This window comes from Hyperolius riggenbachi, chromosome 2 (genome assembly GCF_040937935.1).
Source record: "Hyperolius riggenbachi isolate aHypRig1 chromosome 2, aHypRig1.pri, whole genome shotgun sequence".
Classification (NCBI taxonomy): Eukaryota; Metazoa; Chordata; class Amphibia; order Anura; family Hyperoliidae; genus Hyperolius; species Hyperolius riggenbachi.
Genome location: NC_090647.1, coordinates 15,670,170 through 15,689,256, shown reverse-complemented (window position 1 = coordinate 15,689,256; position 19,087 = coordinate 15,670,170). Strand labels below are relative to the sequence as shown.

Sequence of the window (19,087 nt, the reverse complement as noted above, 5' to 3'; positions counted from 1 at the left end):
GGTAATTACTATTCCCCCTCCAGGTCCATGTGGATAGTGGGGAATGATGATATTCAGCTTCCAGCTATTGCTGGTGGCCGAAATACAGTGTTTTATAAGTAACTTCAGTTCCATCTTCTGATAGCGCCAAAGTTATTCCCTGTGCGCCGCTATAGCCGTAATTCTTATTACAGCCTATGGTGGCGCCGGCTGCACCCGAATCTCCTGCGCTGGATTGCCAGTGTTCGGCTTTTTAGAACTTTTTTAATTGTTAGGTGCAGATTAATATTACCCTTACTACTGTGCAGACATCAATTACAGATTCCTGCCATTCTTTTATACATCCTGACTGGAAGTCCAGGCCCCTCCACTGTCAAACTCTTGAACTCGCTCCACTCCACCCTTCCCTTCTGCTCCCCCTTAGATTGTTGCTTTTTACTGCTTCCTGTTGTGCACCATAAGAGATGCACCATTAGTAGGCCATCCGAGGAAGGACGGTTTCTGAACTCTTTATTTACTATTATTATTATTTTGTTGATGTTTCCAAAATTGCAATAAATAGAAATAATCATATCTAGTTGATTATTGCCTTCATTTCATCTACAACAGGAGACACCTATCAACTCAAACCCAACAAGTGACTTGGTGGCCTCTTCCCCTTTGGAGATGCACATACTTTTCAGGAGGACTGAGACTAAGAAGACTAACCTATTACAGAATGTATATTATTCCTATTTTGTTTTGCATTCTTTTGCATGGATGTGCAATATTCAATGTGGCTGATGTGCCTTTTCTGCATTTGAAGTCATGTCACTAACTGTACCTCTGAGGAGCTCACCTATTGCAGGTATACTTCGCTAAATGTTTTTACTATTACAGTGGTCTTCTGGCACCCTTGAAAGTCTTCTTACAGAAAATAGACACAATCTTCTCTTGGATTTCTTTGATCCTAGCCCCGTAGATGAGTGGATTGCTCATGGGTGGGATGAGGATGTAGAGGTTGGCCAGGATGATGTGTACATAAACTGGTATGTTGTGTCCAAGCCTGTGACTGAGGAAGGAGAAGACAGCCAGGCCATAACCCACCAGGATGACACAGATATGAGGGCCACATGTGTTCAAGGCCTTCTGACGGGCTTCCTTGGAGGACAATCTGTAGACTGCTCTTCCTATGGCACAATACGACGCAGTTATAAAGATCATATCTACAGCGATCACCATCAGGGCCACAGTCAGCCCATACGCTCGACTGAGAGAGGTGTTTGAGCAGGCAATCTTCACTACAGCCATATGTTCACAGTACGTGTGAGCAATGACGTTGGTCCGGCAGTAAGACAACCTCTGTGCAAAAAACGGTTCAGGACCTACAAGAATTGAACCTCGAACTATTGCCAGAATTCCAATCTTGGCTATGGTGGGGTTTTTCAAAATACTATTGTATCTTAGAGGGAGACAAATGGCAACATAACGGTCAAAGGACATTGCCAACATAATGGCAGATACTGCCATGGACAGTGAGTGGATGAAGAAGAGTTGGGTTAAGCAGGCAGTGAAGCCAATCTCCCTGGAATCCAACCAGAAGATGGAAAGGATCTTGGGAGTTGTTGTTGTGGTTAAAAGCATTTCAATAACAGCGAGGCAAACAAGCAGAAGATACATGGGCTTGTGTAGCTTCTCATCGGAGAGAATAACAAAAGCTGTTATAAAATTTCCAACCAAGGCCAGGACATACATGATGAGCACTGGGATGGAGAACCAAGGATGGGCATACTCCAGGCCTGGAATACCCGTCAGGATGAAGATTTGGGGCGTCTGAGTTTGGTTCATCAGGAACACATCGACTAAGCAGCTACATGAGGAAAAAAAAGGTGACACGTGACTTCAGTGTGACATAGGACAATATTACTGTTCATGCGGTCGGCTGAAATCCAATAGCACATTATTATTGTTGTCCTTAGACTTTAATACTGATGAGCAGAGTGTTCTTCCCCTTCTATTGTATCCTGTGTTTCCTCAGCCCCTTAATTTAAAGCCTGAACAGGCACATTGTTGCCAGGGGTGTAACAATCGATGTCCAACCAACTATGAGGTTCCACGGTAGCAGTACCCAGATATATTGTATCCTGGGGTTTGCCGGTGTCAAGCCTCGACCGGATTGCTCACACGGTCTACTGATAACGCTCAAAGTGAATGAAGAGGCGGCCAGTGGTGTGCCGCCTCTTCATTCACTTTGGGTGTTACAATCGACCCTGCAAGGGAAGCACTTGCAGGGGGGCCCAGAAGCCGTAAGGGGCCCCGTGGTGGGAGAAGTTTCTTTTCCCTGTCCTGAGAGACTGACAGCTAAGTGAACGAAGAGAGAGGAGAGAAATTTCTGCTCTCTGCATGGTTGTTGTAATGACTGCTTCTGCTCAGCCACTGATAAGGAATCATACAAAGTTTTGCAGACAGTCCCTATACAGTGTTCAGCAAACTCTTGTTTACAGCGCCCTGCCCCCAGCCTCTCCACCCCTCCCCAAGTGCTGTGTACTGTAGTGATGCTGGAGGAGTCTGCAGAGCCCCGCCCCCAGCCTCTCCACCCCTCCCCAAGTGCTGTGTAGTGTAGTGATGCTGGAGGAGTCTGCAGAGCCCCGCCCCCAGCCTCTCCACCCCTCCCCAAGTGCTGTGTACTGTAGTGATGCTGGAGGAGTCTGCAGAGCCTCGCCCCCAGCCTCTCCATCCCTCCCCAAGTGCTGTGTACTGTAGTGATGCTGGAGGAGTTTGCAGAGCCCCGCCCCCAGCCTCTCCTCCCCCTCCCTAAGTGCTGTGTACTGTAGTGATGCTGGAGGAGTCTGCAGAGCCCCGCCCCCAGCCTCTCCACCCCTCCCCAAGTGCTGTGTAGTGTAGTGATGCTGGAGGAGTCTGCAGAGCCCCGCCCCCAGCCTCTCCACCCCTCCCCAAGTGCTGTGTATTGTAGTGATGCTGGAGGAGTCTGCAGAGCCCCGCCCCCAGCCTCTCACCCCTCCCCAAGTGCTGTGTACTGTAGTGATGCTGGAGGAGTTTGCAGAGCCCCGCCCCCCAGCCTCTCCACCCTTCCCCAAGTGCTGTGTACTGTAGTGATGCTGGAGGAGTCTGCAGAGCCAGTTTTGCTCCATCAGAGATGGACAGAGTGAGTGTAATAAGCTGCGGCTGGGAGCACACTTGTCTGTCAGTTTTCTATGCATTTCCTGCACACCATGGGCTTGATTCACTAAACCGTGATAACTCATATCACGGCCGCGCTAGCGTTTTGCGCACATTTTCAATAGCAAATTTTTGTGTGCAATTGCGAATTTTTGCATGCAATCGTGGCCGAAAATTTGCAATTGTAAACACGTACAAAGTATATGATAAGAGATATCAAGGTTTAGTGAATCAAGCCCTATGTGTCTCTGGGCCAGATTTATCAAGAGTGTCTGAGACAAAATATTAGTAGGTTTTCAGAAATCCGTGCAGAACTGTCTTAGACAGGCTAAGAAATCACTAGATAGTACAGATTCCTTCTAAAACTGTTAGGAATAGGAGGAGTTAGGAAGGTCTCTCAGACAGTGCAGTGTGTGAGGGAAATTGCTGTTGCTGAGGTAACCAACACACTTGCTGTATTGATAGCAGCAGGCTCTGAGGAGGAATTCAGCAGGGGGGAGGAGCCCTTCACAATTCATGTCTAGCCTGCACTCTGCAATCATCTCTAGCCTGCAATTCTATACCTGTAGAACTGCTATCAAGCACTTCTTAATCTGCGCCAGTTTAGGGATGGATTTGCACTTTTCTTAACTGTAGTGCAGCTGTAGAAATCCACGCTAAATTGCCACTATTACCTAGGATTTAAGAAGGTTCTTATTATCATGCAGAACTGTTCTCCCTGCTGGTTAGAACAGATTAAAGAGACTCTGAAGCGAGAATAAATCTCGCTTCAGAGCTTATAATTAGCAGGGGCACGTGTGCCCCTGCTAAACCGCCGCTATCCCGCCGCTAAACGGGGGTCCCTTGACCCCCAAACCCCCCACTGCGACACTTGGTCGCAGACTTGGTCGCTCCTGGAGGCAGGGCTAACGGCTGCAGCCCTGCCTCCAGTCGCGTCTGTCAGCGGCGCATCGCCGCCTCTCCCCCGCCCCTCTCAGTGAAGGAAAACTGAGAGGGGCGGGGGAGAGGCGGAGATACGCGCTGACAGACGCGCGTGGGGCAGGGCTGCGGCGGTTAGCCCTGCCCCAACCAGGAAGCGCTCCCCCGCATTACGGAGGAGATTTGGGGGGACAGGGACCCTCGTTTAGCCGCGGGATAGCGGCGGTTTAGCAGGGGCACACGTGCCCCTGCTATCTATGAGGTCTGAAGTGAGATTTATTCTCGCTTCAGACTCTCTTTAAGAAGAAAAAACTGTCGGTAATGCGTTGATAAATCCCCCCCTCTGTGTGAAAACCTATGGTCACAGATGAACTAATGTAACAGTTTTTATCTGCATGAGGAAAACACATTGCAGTGTGCACTTGCAATTAGATAACATTGGTTCTTGGTTTACCTGTGCAGAAAGCGAGGAGGGTGGATCGGGGCCCATCCAAGGGTTTGCAGGGGGGGCCCAGTGATTTCTAGTTAAGCCCCTGACTGTTGCGACAGTTTCCTATGTTACCCTTAGATTGTAAGCCTGCCCCATACACCCAGATATCCTGGCCTGAAGCAGCAGGTAAGAGGCACGAAACACATTGTCTTTTTAAGTGTCCAATAATAAAAAAAATGATACCCAACCTCTCATTTCAGGTAAGACAACCTTTGTCTTAACCTTTTGTTGGTGTGACCACCCTATCCCAGTGTTTCTCCCCACACAGGTGCTTCCCCCGTGACATTAGTCCAGTGGTCTTTTACATAGTTATTTGGGTTGAAATAAAACATACAAAAAAAGACATACGTCCATCGAGTTCAACCAGAGAGCAAAGTACAACACCAACACCAGCCTACCCCATCACATATCCCTTCTGATCCAGAGGAAGGGGAAAAACCCTTACAAGGCATGGTCCAATTAGCCCCAAAATTTAAAGAATTCCTTCCTGACACCAGATGGCAATCAGATAAAATCTACTTCCTGTGGCAATGCATTCCACATCTTAATCACTCTTACTGTAAAGAACCCTTTCCTAAATAAATGGCTAAAACGTTTTTCCTCCATGCGCAGATCATGTCCTCTAGTCCTTTGAGAAGGCCTAGGAACAAAAAGCTCATCCGCCAAGCTATTATATTGCCCTCTGATGTATTTATACATGTTAATTAGATCTCCTCTAAGGCGTCTTTTCTCTAGACTAAATAAACCCAGTTTATCTAACCTTTCTTGGTAAGCGAGACCTTCCATCTCACGTATCAATTTTGTAGCTCGTCTCTGCACCTGCTCTAAAACTGCAATATCTTTCCTGTAATGTGGTGCCCAGAACTGAATTCCATATTCCAGATGTGGCCTTACTAGAGAGTTAAACAGGGGCAATATTATTCTAGCATCTCGAGTTTTTATTTCCCTTTTAACCACTTGAAGACCGTGGTGTTAAACCCCCCTAGTGACCAGGTCATTTCAGCACACAAGTGATTTTCTCCCCCCAACAGAGCTTTTCGTTGGTGGGGTCTGATCGCTCCCCTAATGTTTATTTATTTATTTTTTTTACAAATATTTTGCTTCTTTTTTTTTTTTTTTTAAATAAAATAATGTATTTCTTTAATGAATTTTCCCTCCCTCCCCCAGTCAGCCTATCACAGCGATCGGTCCTGTGTCCCGCAGGGGGACAGCTATGTCCCCAGTACAGTGCTGCTGTAGAGCACAGCGCTGTACAATGTTTATAGACGGCGGTTTCACCGTCTAACAGTCTCCGAGCAGCGGTGGCCCCTGAGAGACTGATGGCGGATTACAGTCATTCATGCAGAGATGCGTGCGCATCAGTGCGTGCGATCTCCTGCAATCCCCGCCCACAGCCATTCACGCCAATCGGTGTGGAGTGGTCCTGAGGCTGCCACTGTGTTCACGACAATCGTTGTGGAGCGGTCGGCTAGGGGTTAATGCATCCCAAAATTTTGTTAGCTTTAGCTGCAGCGGCTTGGCATTGAGTACGATTATTTAACTTGTTGTCGATGAGTACTCCTAAGTCCTTCTCCAAGTTTGATGTCCCCAACTGTATCCCATTTACTTTGTATGGTGCTAGACCATTGGTACGTCCAAAATGCATGACTTTACATTTGTCAACATTGAATTTCATCTGCCATGTATGTGCCCATATAGCCATCCTATCCAGATCCTGTTGTAATTTTATTATTGGAGAGTGTCCGGCGGCAACATCCTGAAGAAGATTCTTCGACAGATCCGCCTGGAGACGGAATTCTCCACTAGAGTTGGGCCGAACGGTTCGCCTGCGAACGGTTCCATGCGAACTTCAGTGGTTCGCGTTCGCGTCCCGCAGGCGAACTTTTGCGGAAGTTCGGTTCGCCCCATAATGCACCCTGAGGGTCAACTTTGACCCTCTACATCACAGTCAGCAGGCCCAGTGTAGCCAATTAGGCTACACTAGCCCCTGGAGCCACTCCCCCCCTAATAAAAGGCAGGCAGCGGCGGCCATTAGGCTCACTCGTGTGCCTGCGTTAGTGAGAGTAGGGCGAGCTGCTGCAGACTGTCTCTCATAGGGAAAGATTAGTTAGGCTTAGCTTGTTCCTGGCTGCATACCTGTTCTGTTCAGTGAGCCCACCATACCTGTTCTGTTCAGTGAGCCCACTGGATACCTGCATACCTGTTCAGTGAACCTGCCACTGCATACCTGTACTGTGAACCCACCACTGCATACCTGTTCAGTGAACCCACCACTGCATACCTGTTCAGTGAACCCACCACTGCATACCTGTTCAGTGAACCTGCCACTGCATACCTGTACTGTTCAGTGAACCCGCCACTGCATACCTGTTCTGTTCAGTGAACCCGCCACTGTATACCTGTTCTGTTCAGTGAACCTGCCACTGTATACCTGTTCTGTTCAGTGAACCCGCCACTGCATACCTGTTCTGTTCAGTAAACCCGCCACTGTATTCCTGTTCAGTGAACCCGCCACTGTATACCTGTTGTGTTCAGTGAACCTGCCACTGTATACCTGTTCTGTTCAGTGAACCCGCCACTGCATACCTGTTCTGTTCAGTAAACCCGCCACTGTATTCCTGTTCAGTGAACCCGCCACTGTATACCTGTTGTGTTCAGTGAACCTGCCACTGTATACCTGTTCTGTTCAGTGAACCCGCCACTGTATACCTGTTCAGTGAACCTGCCACTGCATACCTGTTCTGTTAACCCACCACTGCATACCTGTTCTGTTCAGTGAACCCGCCACTGCATACCTGTTGTGTTCAGTGAACCCGCCACTGTATACCTGTTCAGTTAACCCGCCACTGTATACCTGTTCTGTTCAGTGAACCTGCCACTGTATACCTGTTCTGTTCAGTGAACCCGCCACTGTATACCTGTTCTGTTCAGTGAACCCGCCACTGCATACCTGTACTGTTCAGTGAACCCGCCACTGTATACCTGTTCTGTTCAGTGAACCTGCCACTGTATACCTGTTCTGTTCAGTGAACCCGCCACTGCATACCTGTTCTGTTCAGTGAACCCACCACTGCATACCTGTTCTGTTCAGTGAACCCGCCACTGTATTCCTGTTCAGTGAACCCACCACTGCATACCTGTTCTGTTCAGTGAACCCTCCACTGCATACCTGTTGTGTTCAGTGAACCCGCCACTGTATACCTGTTGTGTTCAGTGAACCTGCCACTGTATACCTGTTCTGTTCAGTGAACCTGCAACTGTATACCTGTTCTGTTCAGTGAACCCGCCACTGCATACCTGTACTGTTCAGTGAACCCGCCACTGTATACCTGTTCTGTTCAGTGAACCTGCCACTGTATACCTGTTCTGTTCAGTGAACCCGCCACTGTATACCTGTTCTGTTCAGTGAACCCGCCACTGCATACCTGTTCTGTTCAGTGAACCCGCCACTGTATTCTTGTTCAGTGAACCCACCACTGCATACCTGTTCTGTTCAGTGAACCCGCCACTGCATACCTGTTGTGTTCAGTGAACCCGCCACTGTATACCTGTTGTGTTCAGTGAACCTGCCACTGTATACCTGTTCTGTTTAGTGAACCCGCCACTGCATACCTGTACTGTTCAGTGAACCCGCCACTGTATACCTGTACTGTTCAGTGAACCCGCCACTGTATACCTGTTCTGTTCAGTGAACCCGCCACTGTATACCTGTTCTGTTCAGTGAACCCGCCACTGCATACCTGTTCAGTGAACCTGCCACTGCATACCTGTTCTGTTCAGTGAACCCGCCACTGCATACCTGTTGTGTTCAGTGAACCCGCCACTGTATACCTGTTCAGTTAACCCGCCACTGTATACCTGTTCTGTTCAGTGAACCTGCCACTGTATACCTGTTCTGTTCAGTGAACCCGCCACTGCATACCTGTTCTGTGAACCCGCCACTGCATACCTGTTGTGTTCAGTGAACCCGCCACTGTATACCTGTTCAGTGAACCTGCCACTGCATATCTGTTGTGTTCAGTGAACCCGCCACTGCATACCTGTTCTGTTCAGTGAATCCACCGCATCAGTGCGCATACCTGTGCAGTTAAGTGAACCCACCTACCTACGTGAGTGATATACCACTCCGTGCATACCCGATATGGACAAAACAGGTAGAGGAAGAGGTAGTGCCAGAGCCAGAGGAAGGCCACCCGGCAGATCTGTGCGAGGTCGTGTAAATGTAATTTCGTGTGGACCTGGCCCACAGTACAGTGCTCGGAAGAAGGCACGTCCCATCACCACCCAAGATTGTCAGGACGTGGTTGAGTATTTAGCGACACAGAACACCTCATCTTGCTCAGCCACCAGCGCTACTACTAGCACCACTTCCACTGCATTTGACACTGAAATATTTGAGCGGAAGAAGCCAATTTCTGCCAGTCACCCCCTTGCCCGGCATCTGACAGCTGGCGTGGCGGAACTGTTAGCTCGGCAGCTGTTACCATACCAGCTGGTGGACTCTGAGGCCTTCCGTAAATTTGTGGCCATCGGAACACCGCAGTGGAAGATGCCAGGCCGCACTTATTTTTCGAGAAAGGCCATACCCCAACTGCACCGTGAAGTTGAGAGGCAAGTGGTGTCATCTCTTGCGAAGAGCGTTGGGTCAAGGGTACACCTGACCACGGATGCCTGGTCTGCCAAGCACGGGCAGGGCCGCTACATTACGTAGACTTAAAAATATATATGAGGCTAGGGTTCTCAATGTGTTGCCAGGTAGACCATTTATTATGACACTGTACAAATAAGCTTGACTACATGCAAAAATCAGCTCTCTAAAACACTTTAAAAACCTTGCTGGAGCATCTGTGCAGCACAGTGGTAATGAACACGACTCTGACCGATAACCTTCTAATCTAAGCCGGCAGTTCATACATTCCTCCACACATACTTGCAGCCATGGCGCCCACAAACGCACTTAATGTTGTAATTCAGTGGCAGTTTCTTAACCAGATTTTAGGCAACCCATAGGGAGCAGAGGAATCCAACTGTATGACAGCGAAAGACAGCAAGTATATTGCAATCCTGTACTTCTCACAGAGACAGTCCCATAGTTAGTACAGCAGCAGCTAGCAGCCATGCACATGCAATAGCGCTGGTAATCTCACCACCTCCGTCGTATGGTTCCTTCAGTGGGTACCCACTCTGTCAACAACTTGCCACTGGGGTTTGAGTGTCCGGAACGGAATTCCGCGTGTGTTCCGTGTATGCCGGTGCATAAGCTAGCACTCCAGCAACCGGACAAAACACCTTTTCCCATGCGTTTGGGTCATTCAGATCACATAGACGCCAACGGAACTTCCGCCGTTAGATCTGCATGCAAGGTATGGAGTAGGTCACATGGACGCACAGGCTCTGCCCATCTACGCGTTTCCCGCCCCTAAGCTGGGCGATTCGTCAGCTACATGCTCTTCGCTGTCTTCCTCCTCCTTAGCTGAGTGGCAGTTCTCCTCTCCAGCTACACAGCCCCAGCTCTGCAGGGCCTATGCTGCATGCCAGGTACGACGGTGTCACGCCATCTTAGACATGTCTTGCCTCAAAGCGGAGAGTCACACTGGAGCTCTCCTGGCTGCTCTTAAAGAGACACTGAAGGGAAAAAAAATGATGATATTATGATTTGTATGTGTAGCACAGCTAAGAAATAAAGCATTACGATCAGATACATCAGTGTAATTGTTTCCAGTACAGGAAGAGTTGAGAAACTCCAGTTGTTATCTCTATGCAAACAAGCCATTAAGCTCTCCGACTAAGTTAGTCGTGGAGAGGGCTATTATCTGACTTTTATTATCTCAACTGTTCCTGGACTATTTACTTTTCCTCTGCTAGAGGAGAGGTCATTACTTCACAGACTGCTCTGAAAGACTCATTTTGAATGCTGAGTGTTGTGTAATCTGCACATATTATAGAATGATGCAATGTTAGAAAAAACACTATATACCTGAAAATAAAAGTATGAGAATATTTTCTTTGCTGCTAATCTTCTAGTAATTATTCATAGTACACAACCAATTCACTGTATCATATTTTTTTTTCCGCTTCAGTGTCTCTTTAAGAAACAGGTGGATGAGTGGCTGACCCCGCACCACCTGGAGATAGGCAACGTGGTGTGCGACAACGGCAGCAATCTGCTTGCCGCTTTGCATATGGGGAAGCTGACACACATACCCTGCATGGCACATGTCATGAATCTAGTTGTTCAAAGATTTGTGTCAAAGTACCCTGGCTTAGCGGATGTCCTGAAGCAGGCCAGGAAGTTCTGTGGGCATTTGAGGCGGTCTTACACAGCCATGGCACGCTTTGCGGAAATTCAGCGGAAAAACAACTTGCCGGTGAGACGCCTGATTTGCGATAGCCTGACTCGCTGGAATTCGACCCTGCTCATGTTCTCCCGCCTGCTAGAACAGAAGAAAGCCGTCACCAACTACCTCTACAACTACAGTAGAATGAAACAGTCTGGGAAGATGGGGATGTTCTGGCCCGACAACTGGACACTGATGAGAAATGCATGCAGGCTCATGCGGCCATTTGAGGAGGTGACCAACCTGGTGAGCCGCAGTGAGGGCACCATCAGCGACTTAATTCCCTACGCTTACTTCTTGGAGCGTGCTGTGCGTAGAGTGGCAGATGAAGCTGCGAATGAGCGTGACCAGGAACAGTTACGGCAGGAACAGGCATGGGACCAATTTTCATCAGACCCAGCTGTTTCCTCAACACCTGCGGCAGCACAGAGGGGGGAGGAGGAGGAAGAAGAGAAGTCGTGTGCAGAAGACGAGTCAGACTCAGAGGATGATGAGCAAGGTGTTTCTTTGGGGGAGGAGGAAGAGGAGGAGGGGACGGCGGCAGGAGAACAAACGCAGCAGGCATCGCAAGGGGCTTGTGCTGCTCAACCTTCCCGTGGTATTGTTCGCGGCTGGGGGGAGCAGGTTGACTTACGTGACGTCACTGAGGAAGAGCAAGAGGAGATGGAGGGTACTGGATCCGACTTTGTGCAGATGTCGTCTTTTATGCTGTCCTGCCTGTTGAGGGACCCCCGTATAAAAAACCTCAAGGGGAATGAGCTGTACTGGGTGGCCACACTACTAGACCCTTGGTACAGGCACAAAGTGGCGGACCTGTTACCAACTCACCTGAAGGTGGAAAGGATGCAGCACATGCAGAACAATCTGTCAACTATGCTTTACAATGCCTTTAAGGGTGATGTGACAGCACAACGCCAGCAAGGTACCACTGCCACTAATCCTCCTCTCGTGTCCACGCAGTCAAAGACAGGACGCTCCAGCGATCTCATGGTGATGTCGGACATGCGGACGTTCTTTAGTCCAACGCCTCGCCGTAGCCCTTCCGGATCCACCCTCCACCAACGCCTGGAACGGCAGGTAGCCGACTACCTGGCCTTAAGTGTGGATGTAGACACTGCTGTGAACAGCGATGAGGAACCCTTGAACTACTGGGTGCGCAGGCTTGACCTGTGGCCAGAGCTGTCCCAATTTGCCATCCAACTTCTCTCCTGCCCTGCCGCAAGCGTCCTGTCAGAAAGGACCTTCAGCGCAGCTGGAGGCATTGTCACTGAGAAGAGAAGTCGCCTAAGTCACAAAAGTGTTAAGTACCTCACCTTTATCAAAATGAATGAGGCATGGATCCCGGAGGGCTGCTGCCCGCCCCTAGACTAAGTCAGTCCCCACACACACAGCATCTCTGCCTGCACGCCGTGTGACTGGCTGCCTGGCCTGCCCCAAGAAGACTAAGTCGCTCCCAGTCCCTCCACACAGCATGTCTGCCTGCAGGCCGCTTGACTACCTTCTCCGCCACCACCAACAGGGTCCGGGACTCCAGGCGGATTGCTGAATTTTTTAGGCCGCTGCTAGCAGCGGCCGCTGTAATAATTTTTCTGGTGCGTGTACATGACTGCCTAATTTTTCTGGCTGCACTGAGGGCAGCTGCAACAACAAAAGAAAAGGCATGTACATGCGCCCATTCCCCTTCGTGATCATTACCTTGCCGTGGTGAAGGGGCTTGCGTATCACAATGAAGCAATGACCGGCGCCTAGATGAGTGTCTCGGGGGGCACACCCACGATAATAAGGTCGTTGCCTCATTGTGGTCAGACCAAATTTGATCAGCTGGACAGTCACTGTTCTGTCATTCAGCTACATCAGCCAGGCGACCATATGGGCTGTAAAGCCACCAAAACCTGCACTCTCGCCAAAACCTGCACCAGTCCAGCACGGCCGTCACTACACAAACCGCTGTTTGCGGTGCGTTACACGGTGAGTTTGGTGTGTCAGTGTGAAGCAGTACCTTAATTACACTACCTGATTGATGTATACACATGCAAGATGTTTTAAAGCACTTTAGGCCTGTCATTTAGCATTCAATGTGATTTCTGCCCTTAAAACGCTGCTTTGCGTCAAATCCAGATTTTTCCCGGGGACTTTTGCCATGTATCCCACTCCTCCACCTGGGGGTCCAGGTGTTAGACCCCTTGAAACATCTTTTCCATCACTTTTGTGGCCAGCATAATTTTTTTTTTTCAAAGTTCGCATCCCCGTTGAAGTCTATTGCGGTTCGCGAACTTTTACGCGAACCGAACCTTACTCGGAAGTTCGCGAACCCGGTTCGCGAACCTAAAATCGGAGGTTCGGCCCAACTCTATTCTCCACCCGCTCGCTACTGTGGCTTCCTTTCAGCAACTCAGTTTTGTCTGTAGGAATCTTTCATTGGTATAAATACTACATTATACTGGCGCTTCTGCTGTTCTCTGTCTTTACTTTTCCCAGTTCTTGGAGTTTGTTGAAGTCCAATTGACGGGATCCACTTTTATATTTTAAGCTTGCTGGGGTGTCCTCTTTCTCCTTCTGTGTCGTGCTTTCTTTGTTTATAATGGACACACCATATATAGTGTTGTGTTTCATATTATAATAATGATAATAACTTATTAGTATTATTTTCTCAGCGCTCTAGAATTTTATTCATATATTATGTTCACCTTTCCTATTACACTAAAGAATTCGTAGTTATTCTTATCCTTCTCCACCCAAAGGTGCTTATGCTCCAATGTCTCCACATGCTTTTAACTATTATTATTTAGTATTTATATAGCGCCAACATCTTCCGCAGCGCTGTACATAATATATATTGTATGGATATATATTGTGCTTTCACTGTCCCTCAGAGGGGCTCACAATATAATCCCTGCCATAGTCATATGTCTATGTGTGTATTGTGTAGTGCAGGGCCGGATTTACTATAAGGCAAGTAGGCACATGCCTACAGGCGCCTGAGGATGGAAAGGCAGCTCCCTCCCCTCCCCAAGCTCCTCCCTCCCTCCCTAGGCAGAGTCCTGATGAGAGTGTAAATGAGAGGTTACTAACCCTGCTCTCAGCATTCCACTGACCAGATCTCCCTTCAGTCGCGGGCACCAGTAGCTACCTATAATGGGCAAGGGAAGTAAGGGAGAGGTGACAGCTGGGACAGCCAGCACACTTGCAGTGCGGTTCGGAGAGGGCTTGTAGGTCCATGGAGGGCGATGTCTAAGGTGCCAGGATAGCTGTGCCTATAGGCTTCTGTGATGTAAATCTGGGCCTGGTGTAGTGTATGCATCGTAGTTTAGGGCCAATTATTAGGGAGAAGCCATTTAACTTCACTGGATGGTTTTGGGATGTGGGAAGAAACTGGATTGCCCAGAGGAAACCCACACAGACATGGGAAGAACATACAAACTCCATGCAGATGTTGATATGGCTGGGATTCGAACCAGGAATCCAGTGCTGCAAGGTGAGAGCGCTAACCACTATTACTCTTACCCTATTTATGTACATGCAGTAGTGTTGTCCGGATCATGAACGATTCGGATCTTTGATCCGAATCTATTTTGTGAGCCGAATCATCCGAATCAACAAAATGAGTGATTCGGATCGCAAAGGGGGCGGGGCCAGGAGCGGCACGCCCCCTCTCAGCGGGCAGCGGGGTCCTAGAAGCAGAGCAGAGATGGATCGCTCTGTTGGATGGGAGGCAGCCTTGCACAGCCACAGGTAGATGAGAGAGAGGGGACATGGGTGCCACTGCCAGATATGTGTAGAGCACACATACTGGCTGTAACGTGCTGCTGATTATAGGCTGTCTGTTCCGCAGTTGTGCACAGTGAATACATTGGAAACTTTTAGCACAGCTCAGTAACGTTACAGACAGCGTGCAGGGCTAGGACAGGGCAGGCACTGTGATTGCAGGGCAATATGATCCTCCTGCACTGCTCTAAACAGCTGCACTTATCTTCTGGGAATGCTTTGGGGAACGCTTTCTTTCACTGTGCGACGTTTCCATTCAAAGTACACAGATGAACATATAGGTGAAATATATGTAAAGCATAGGATTGCAGCATGTGGGTATTGGGTGCAAACAAACATTTCTGCTCTCTGCTCGTCTCTCCTTCTCCCTTCTCCTGTCCTGCTAGTCGTTTCACCCCCAATGATCCAAGATTCAGATCAAAGATCCGGATCTGTTCAATGATTCAATTCGAATCATTGATAAGATCCAAACTTCGCATCTCTAATATAGATTAGCAAAAATAAAACTCTATTTTTCCACAATATTACATGCCTAGTACCTACTAGGCATTGCAAAAATTGATTTTATGTTTCCTGTCCTAGGAGGGTTAGTCTCATGGAGTACCTAAAAAGGAAGCAATTATTACATGCTGTCCCTAGCTGCCAGACCCAGAGCACTCAGTGACGGACTGAGGGCGAGATAAGCTAAACAGGCTGACATTACATATAAAGATAGAGAGAAACCCCAACCGGCCACAAAGGGGGGAGACAAGAAATTGCAGATTAATTATACAGCTAATAAACTAACTCTTGTGAAGCCATGTGAGCTGCGGAATGCATTGTGGGTATGCAAATGAGGGACACGTCAGGCTCAATAGAGAAGGAATGTGCGACTCCACCCAGCCTGATACACAGAGCCTGGAGAGCCGAGTCTGCACTAGTGTTGTCCGGATCATGAACGATTCGGATCTTTGATACGCATCTTTTTTGTGAGCCGAATCATCCGAATCATCAAAATGAGTGATTCGGATCACAAAAGGGGCGGGGCCAGGAGCGGCACGCCCCCTCTCAGCGGGCAGTGGGGTCCTAGAAGCAGAGCAGAGATGGATCGCTCTGTTGGATGGGAGGCAGCCTTGCAGGGACATGTAGATGAGAGAGAGGGGACATGGGTGCCACTGCCAGATATGTGTAGAGCACACATACTGGCTATAACGTGCTGCTCATTATAGGCTGTCTGTTCCGTAGTTGTGCACAGTGAACACATTGGAAACTTTTGGCACAGCTCAGTAACGTTACAGGCAGCATGCTGGGCTAGGCAGGCACTGTGATTGCAGGGCAATATGATCCTCCTGCACTGCTCTAAACAGCTGCACTTCACTTCTGGGAATGCTTTGGGGAACGCTTTCTTTCACTGTGCGACGTTTCCATTCAAAGTATACAGATGAACATATAGGTGAAATATATGTAAAGCATATGATTGCAGCATGTGGGTATTTTGTGCAAACAAACATTTCTGCTCTCTGCTCGTCCCTCCTCCCTTCTCTGTCCACTCCCTGCCCTCTGTCCATCTTCTCCCCTTCTCTGTGTGTGTCCACCCCCCTCCCCTTCTCCTGTCCTGCTAGTCATTAGTGTTGTCCGGATCATGAACGATTCGGATCTTTGATCCGAATCTATTTTATGAGTCGAATCATCCGAATCATCAAAATGAGTGATTCGGATCGCAAAGGGGGCGGGGCCAGGGGCGACACGCCCCCTCTCAGCGGGCAGTGGGGTCCTGGAAGCAGAGCAGAGATGGATCGCTCTGTTGGAGAGGAGCCAGCCTTGCAGGGACAGGTAGATCAGAGAGAGGGGACATCGGTGCCACTGCCAGATATGTGTAGAGCACACATACTGGCTAAAATGTGCTGCTCATTATAGGCTGTCTGTTCCGTAGTTGTGCACATTGAACACATTGGAAACTTTTGGCACAGCTCAGTAACGTTACAGGCAGCATGCTGGGCCAGAAGGGCAGGCACTGTGATTGCTGTGCAATATGATCCTCATGCACTGCTCTATGCAGCTGCACTTCACTTCTGGGAATGCTTTGGGGATAGAGTTGGGCCGAACGGTTCGCCTGCGAACGGTTCCATGCGAACTTCCGTGGTTCGCGTTCGCGTCCCGCAGGCGAACCTTTGCGGAAGTTCGGTTCGCCCCATAATGCACCATGGAGGGTCAACTTTGACCCTCTACATTACAGTCAGCAGGCCCAGTGTAGCCAATTAGGCTACACTAGCCCCTGGAGCCACTCCCCCCCCTACTAAAAGGCAGGCAGCGGCGACCATTACGGTCACTCGTGTGCCTGCATTAGTGAGAGTAGGGTGAGCTGCTGCAGACTGTCTCTCATAGGGAAAGATTAGTTAGGCTTAGCTTGTCCCTGGCTGCATACCTGTTCTGTGAACCCACCACTGCATACCTGTTCTGTGAACTCACCACTGCATACCTGTACTGTGAACCCACCACTGCATACCTGTTCAGTGAACCCACCACTGCATACCTGTTCTGTGAACCCACCACTGCGTACCTGTTCTGTGAACCCACCACTGCATACCTGTTCTGTGAACCCACCACTGCATACCTGTTCTGTGAACCCACCACTGCATACCTGTACTGTGAACCCACCACTGCATACCTGTTCTGTGAACCCACCACTGCATACCTGTACTGTGAACCCACCACTTCATACCTGTTCAGTGAACCTGCCACTGCATACCTGTACTGTTCAGTGAACCCGCCACTGTATACCTGTTCTGTTCAGTGAACCCGCCACTGCATACCTGTTCTGTTCAGTGAACCCGCCACTGTATACCTGTTCTGTTCAGTGAACCCGCCACTGCATACCTGTTCTGTTCAGTGAACCCGCCACTGCATACCTGTTCTGTTCAGTGAACCTGCCACTGCATACCTGTTCTGTTCAGTGAACTCGGCACTGCATACCTGTTCTGTTCAGTGAACCCGCCACTGTATACCTGTTCTGTTCAGTGAACCCGCCACTGCATACCTGTTCTGTTCAGTGAACCCGCCACTGCATACCTGTTCTGTTCAGTGAACCTGCCACTGCATACCTGTTCTGTTCTGTGAACTCGGCACTGCATACCTGTTCTGTTCAGTGAACCCGCCACTGTATACCTGTTCTGTTCAGTGAACCCGCCACTGCATACCTGTTCTGTTCAGTGAACAGTTTGGTGTGTCAGTGTGAAGCAGTACCTTAATTACACTACCTGATTGATGTATACACATGCAAGATGTTTTAAAGCACTTTAGGCCTGTCATTTAGCATTCAATATGATTTCTGCCCTTAAAACGCTGCTTTGCGTCAAATCCAGATTTTTCCCGGGGACTTTTGGCATGTATCCCACTCCGCCATGCCCCCCTCCAGGTGTTAGACCCCTTGAAACATCTTTTCCATCACTTTTGTGGCCAGCATAATTTTTTTTTTTTTTCAAAGTTCGCATCCCCATTGAAGTCTATTGCGGTTCGCGAACTTTAACGCGAACCGAACCTTCCACGGAAGTTCGCGAAACCCGGTTCGCGAACCTAAAATCGGAGGTTCGGCCCAACTCTATTTGGGGAATGGGAGTTGGAAGTATACAGATGAACATATAGGTGAAATATATGTAAAGCATATGATTGCAGCATGTGGGTATTGTGTGCAAACAAACATTTCTGCTCTCTTCTCCTCCCTCCTCCCTTCTCTGTCCACTCCCTGCCCTCTGTCCATCTTCTCCCCTTCTCTGTGTGTCCACCCCCCTCCCCTTCTCCTGTCCTGCTAGTCATTTCACCCCCGAATGCTTCCCTTGTAAAATGATCCGAGATTCGGATAAAAAAACCTGATGTTTTCAATGATCCGATACGAATCATCCGGATCATTGAAAAGATCTGAACTTCGCATCTCTACTAGTCATTTCACCCCCATGCTTCCCTTGTAAAATGATCCGAGATTCGGATCAAAGATCCGGATCTTTTTAATGATCTGATTCGAATCATCCGGATCATTGAAAAGATCCGAACTTCGCATCTCTAATAGTGTTGTCCGGATCATGAACGATTCGGATCTTTGATCCGAATCTATTTTGTGAGTCGAATCATCCGAATCATCAAAATGAGTGATTCGGATCGCAAAAGGGGCGGGGCCAGGAGCAACACGCCCCCCTCTCAGCGGGCAGCGGGGTCCTGGAAGCACAGCAGAGATGGATCGCTGAGTTGGATGGGAGGCAGCCTTGCAGGGACAGGTAGATGAGAGAGAGGGGACATGGGTGCCACTGCCAGATATGTGTAGAGCACACATACTGGCTGCAATGTGCTGCTCATTATAGGCTGTCTGTTCCGTAGTTGTGCACAGTGAACACATTGGAAGCTTTTGGCTCAGCTCAGCTCAGCAACTTTGCAGGCACTGTGATTGCAGGGCAATATGATCCTCCCA

General features: G+C 49.0%; 1 protein-coding gene across 1 annotated transcript; it reads right to left on the bottom strand.

The window, feature by feature from the left end:
• Positions 1-852: 852 nt before the first annotated feature.
• LOC137544630 (olfactory receptor 52P1-like) lies at positions 853-1,806 on the bottom strand. Its single transcript, XM_068265724.1, has one exon. The coding sequence runs from the start codon at positions 1,804-1,806 to the stop codon at positions 853-855; it is 954 nt and encodes a 317-aa protein (XP_068121825.1).
• Positions 1,807-19,087: the final 17,281 nt, after the last annotated feature.

Excerpts from the sequence above, each read along its gene's own strand:
- LOC137544630 (XM_068265724.1), bottom strand. The coding sequence starts at position 1,806 with ATGAACCAAACTCAGACGCCCCAAATCTTCATCCTGACGGGTATTCCA.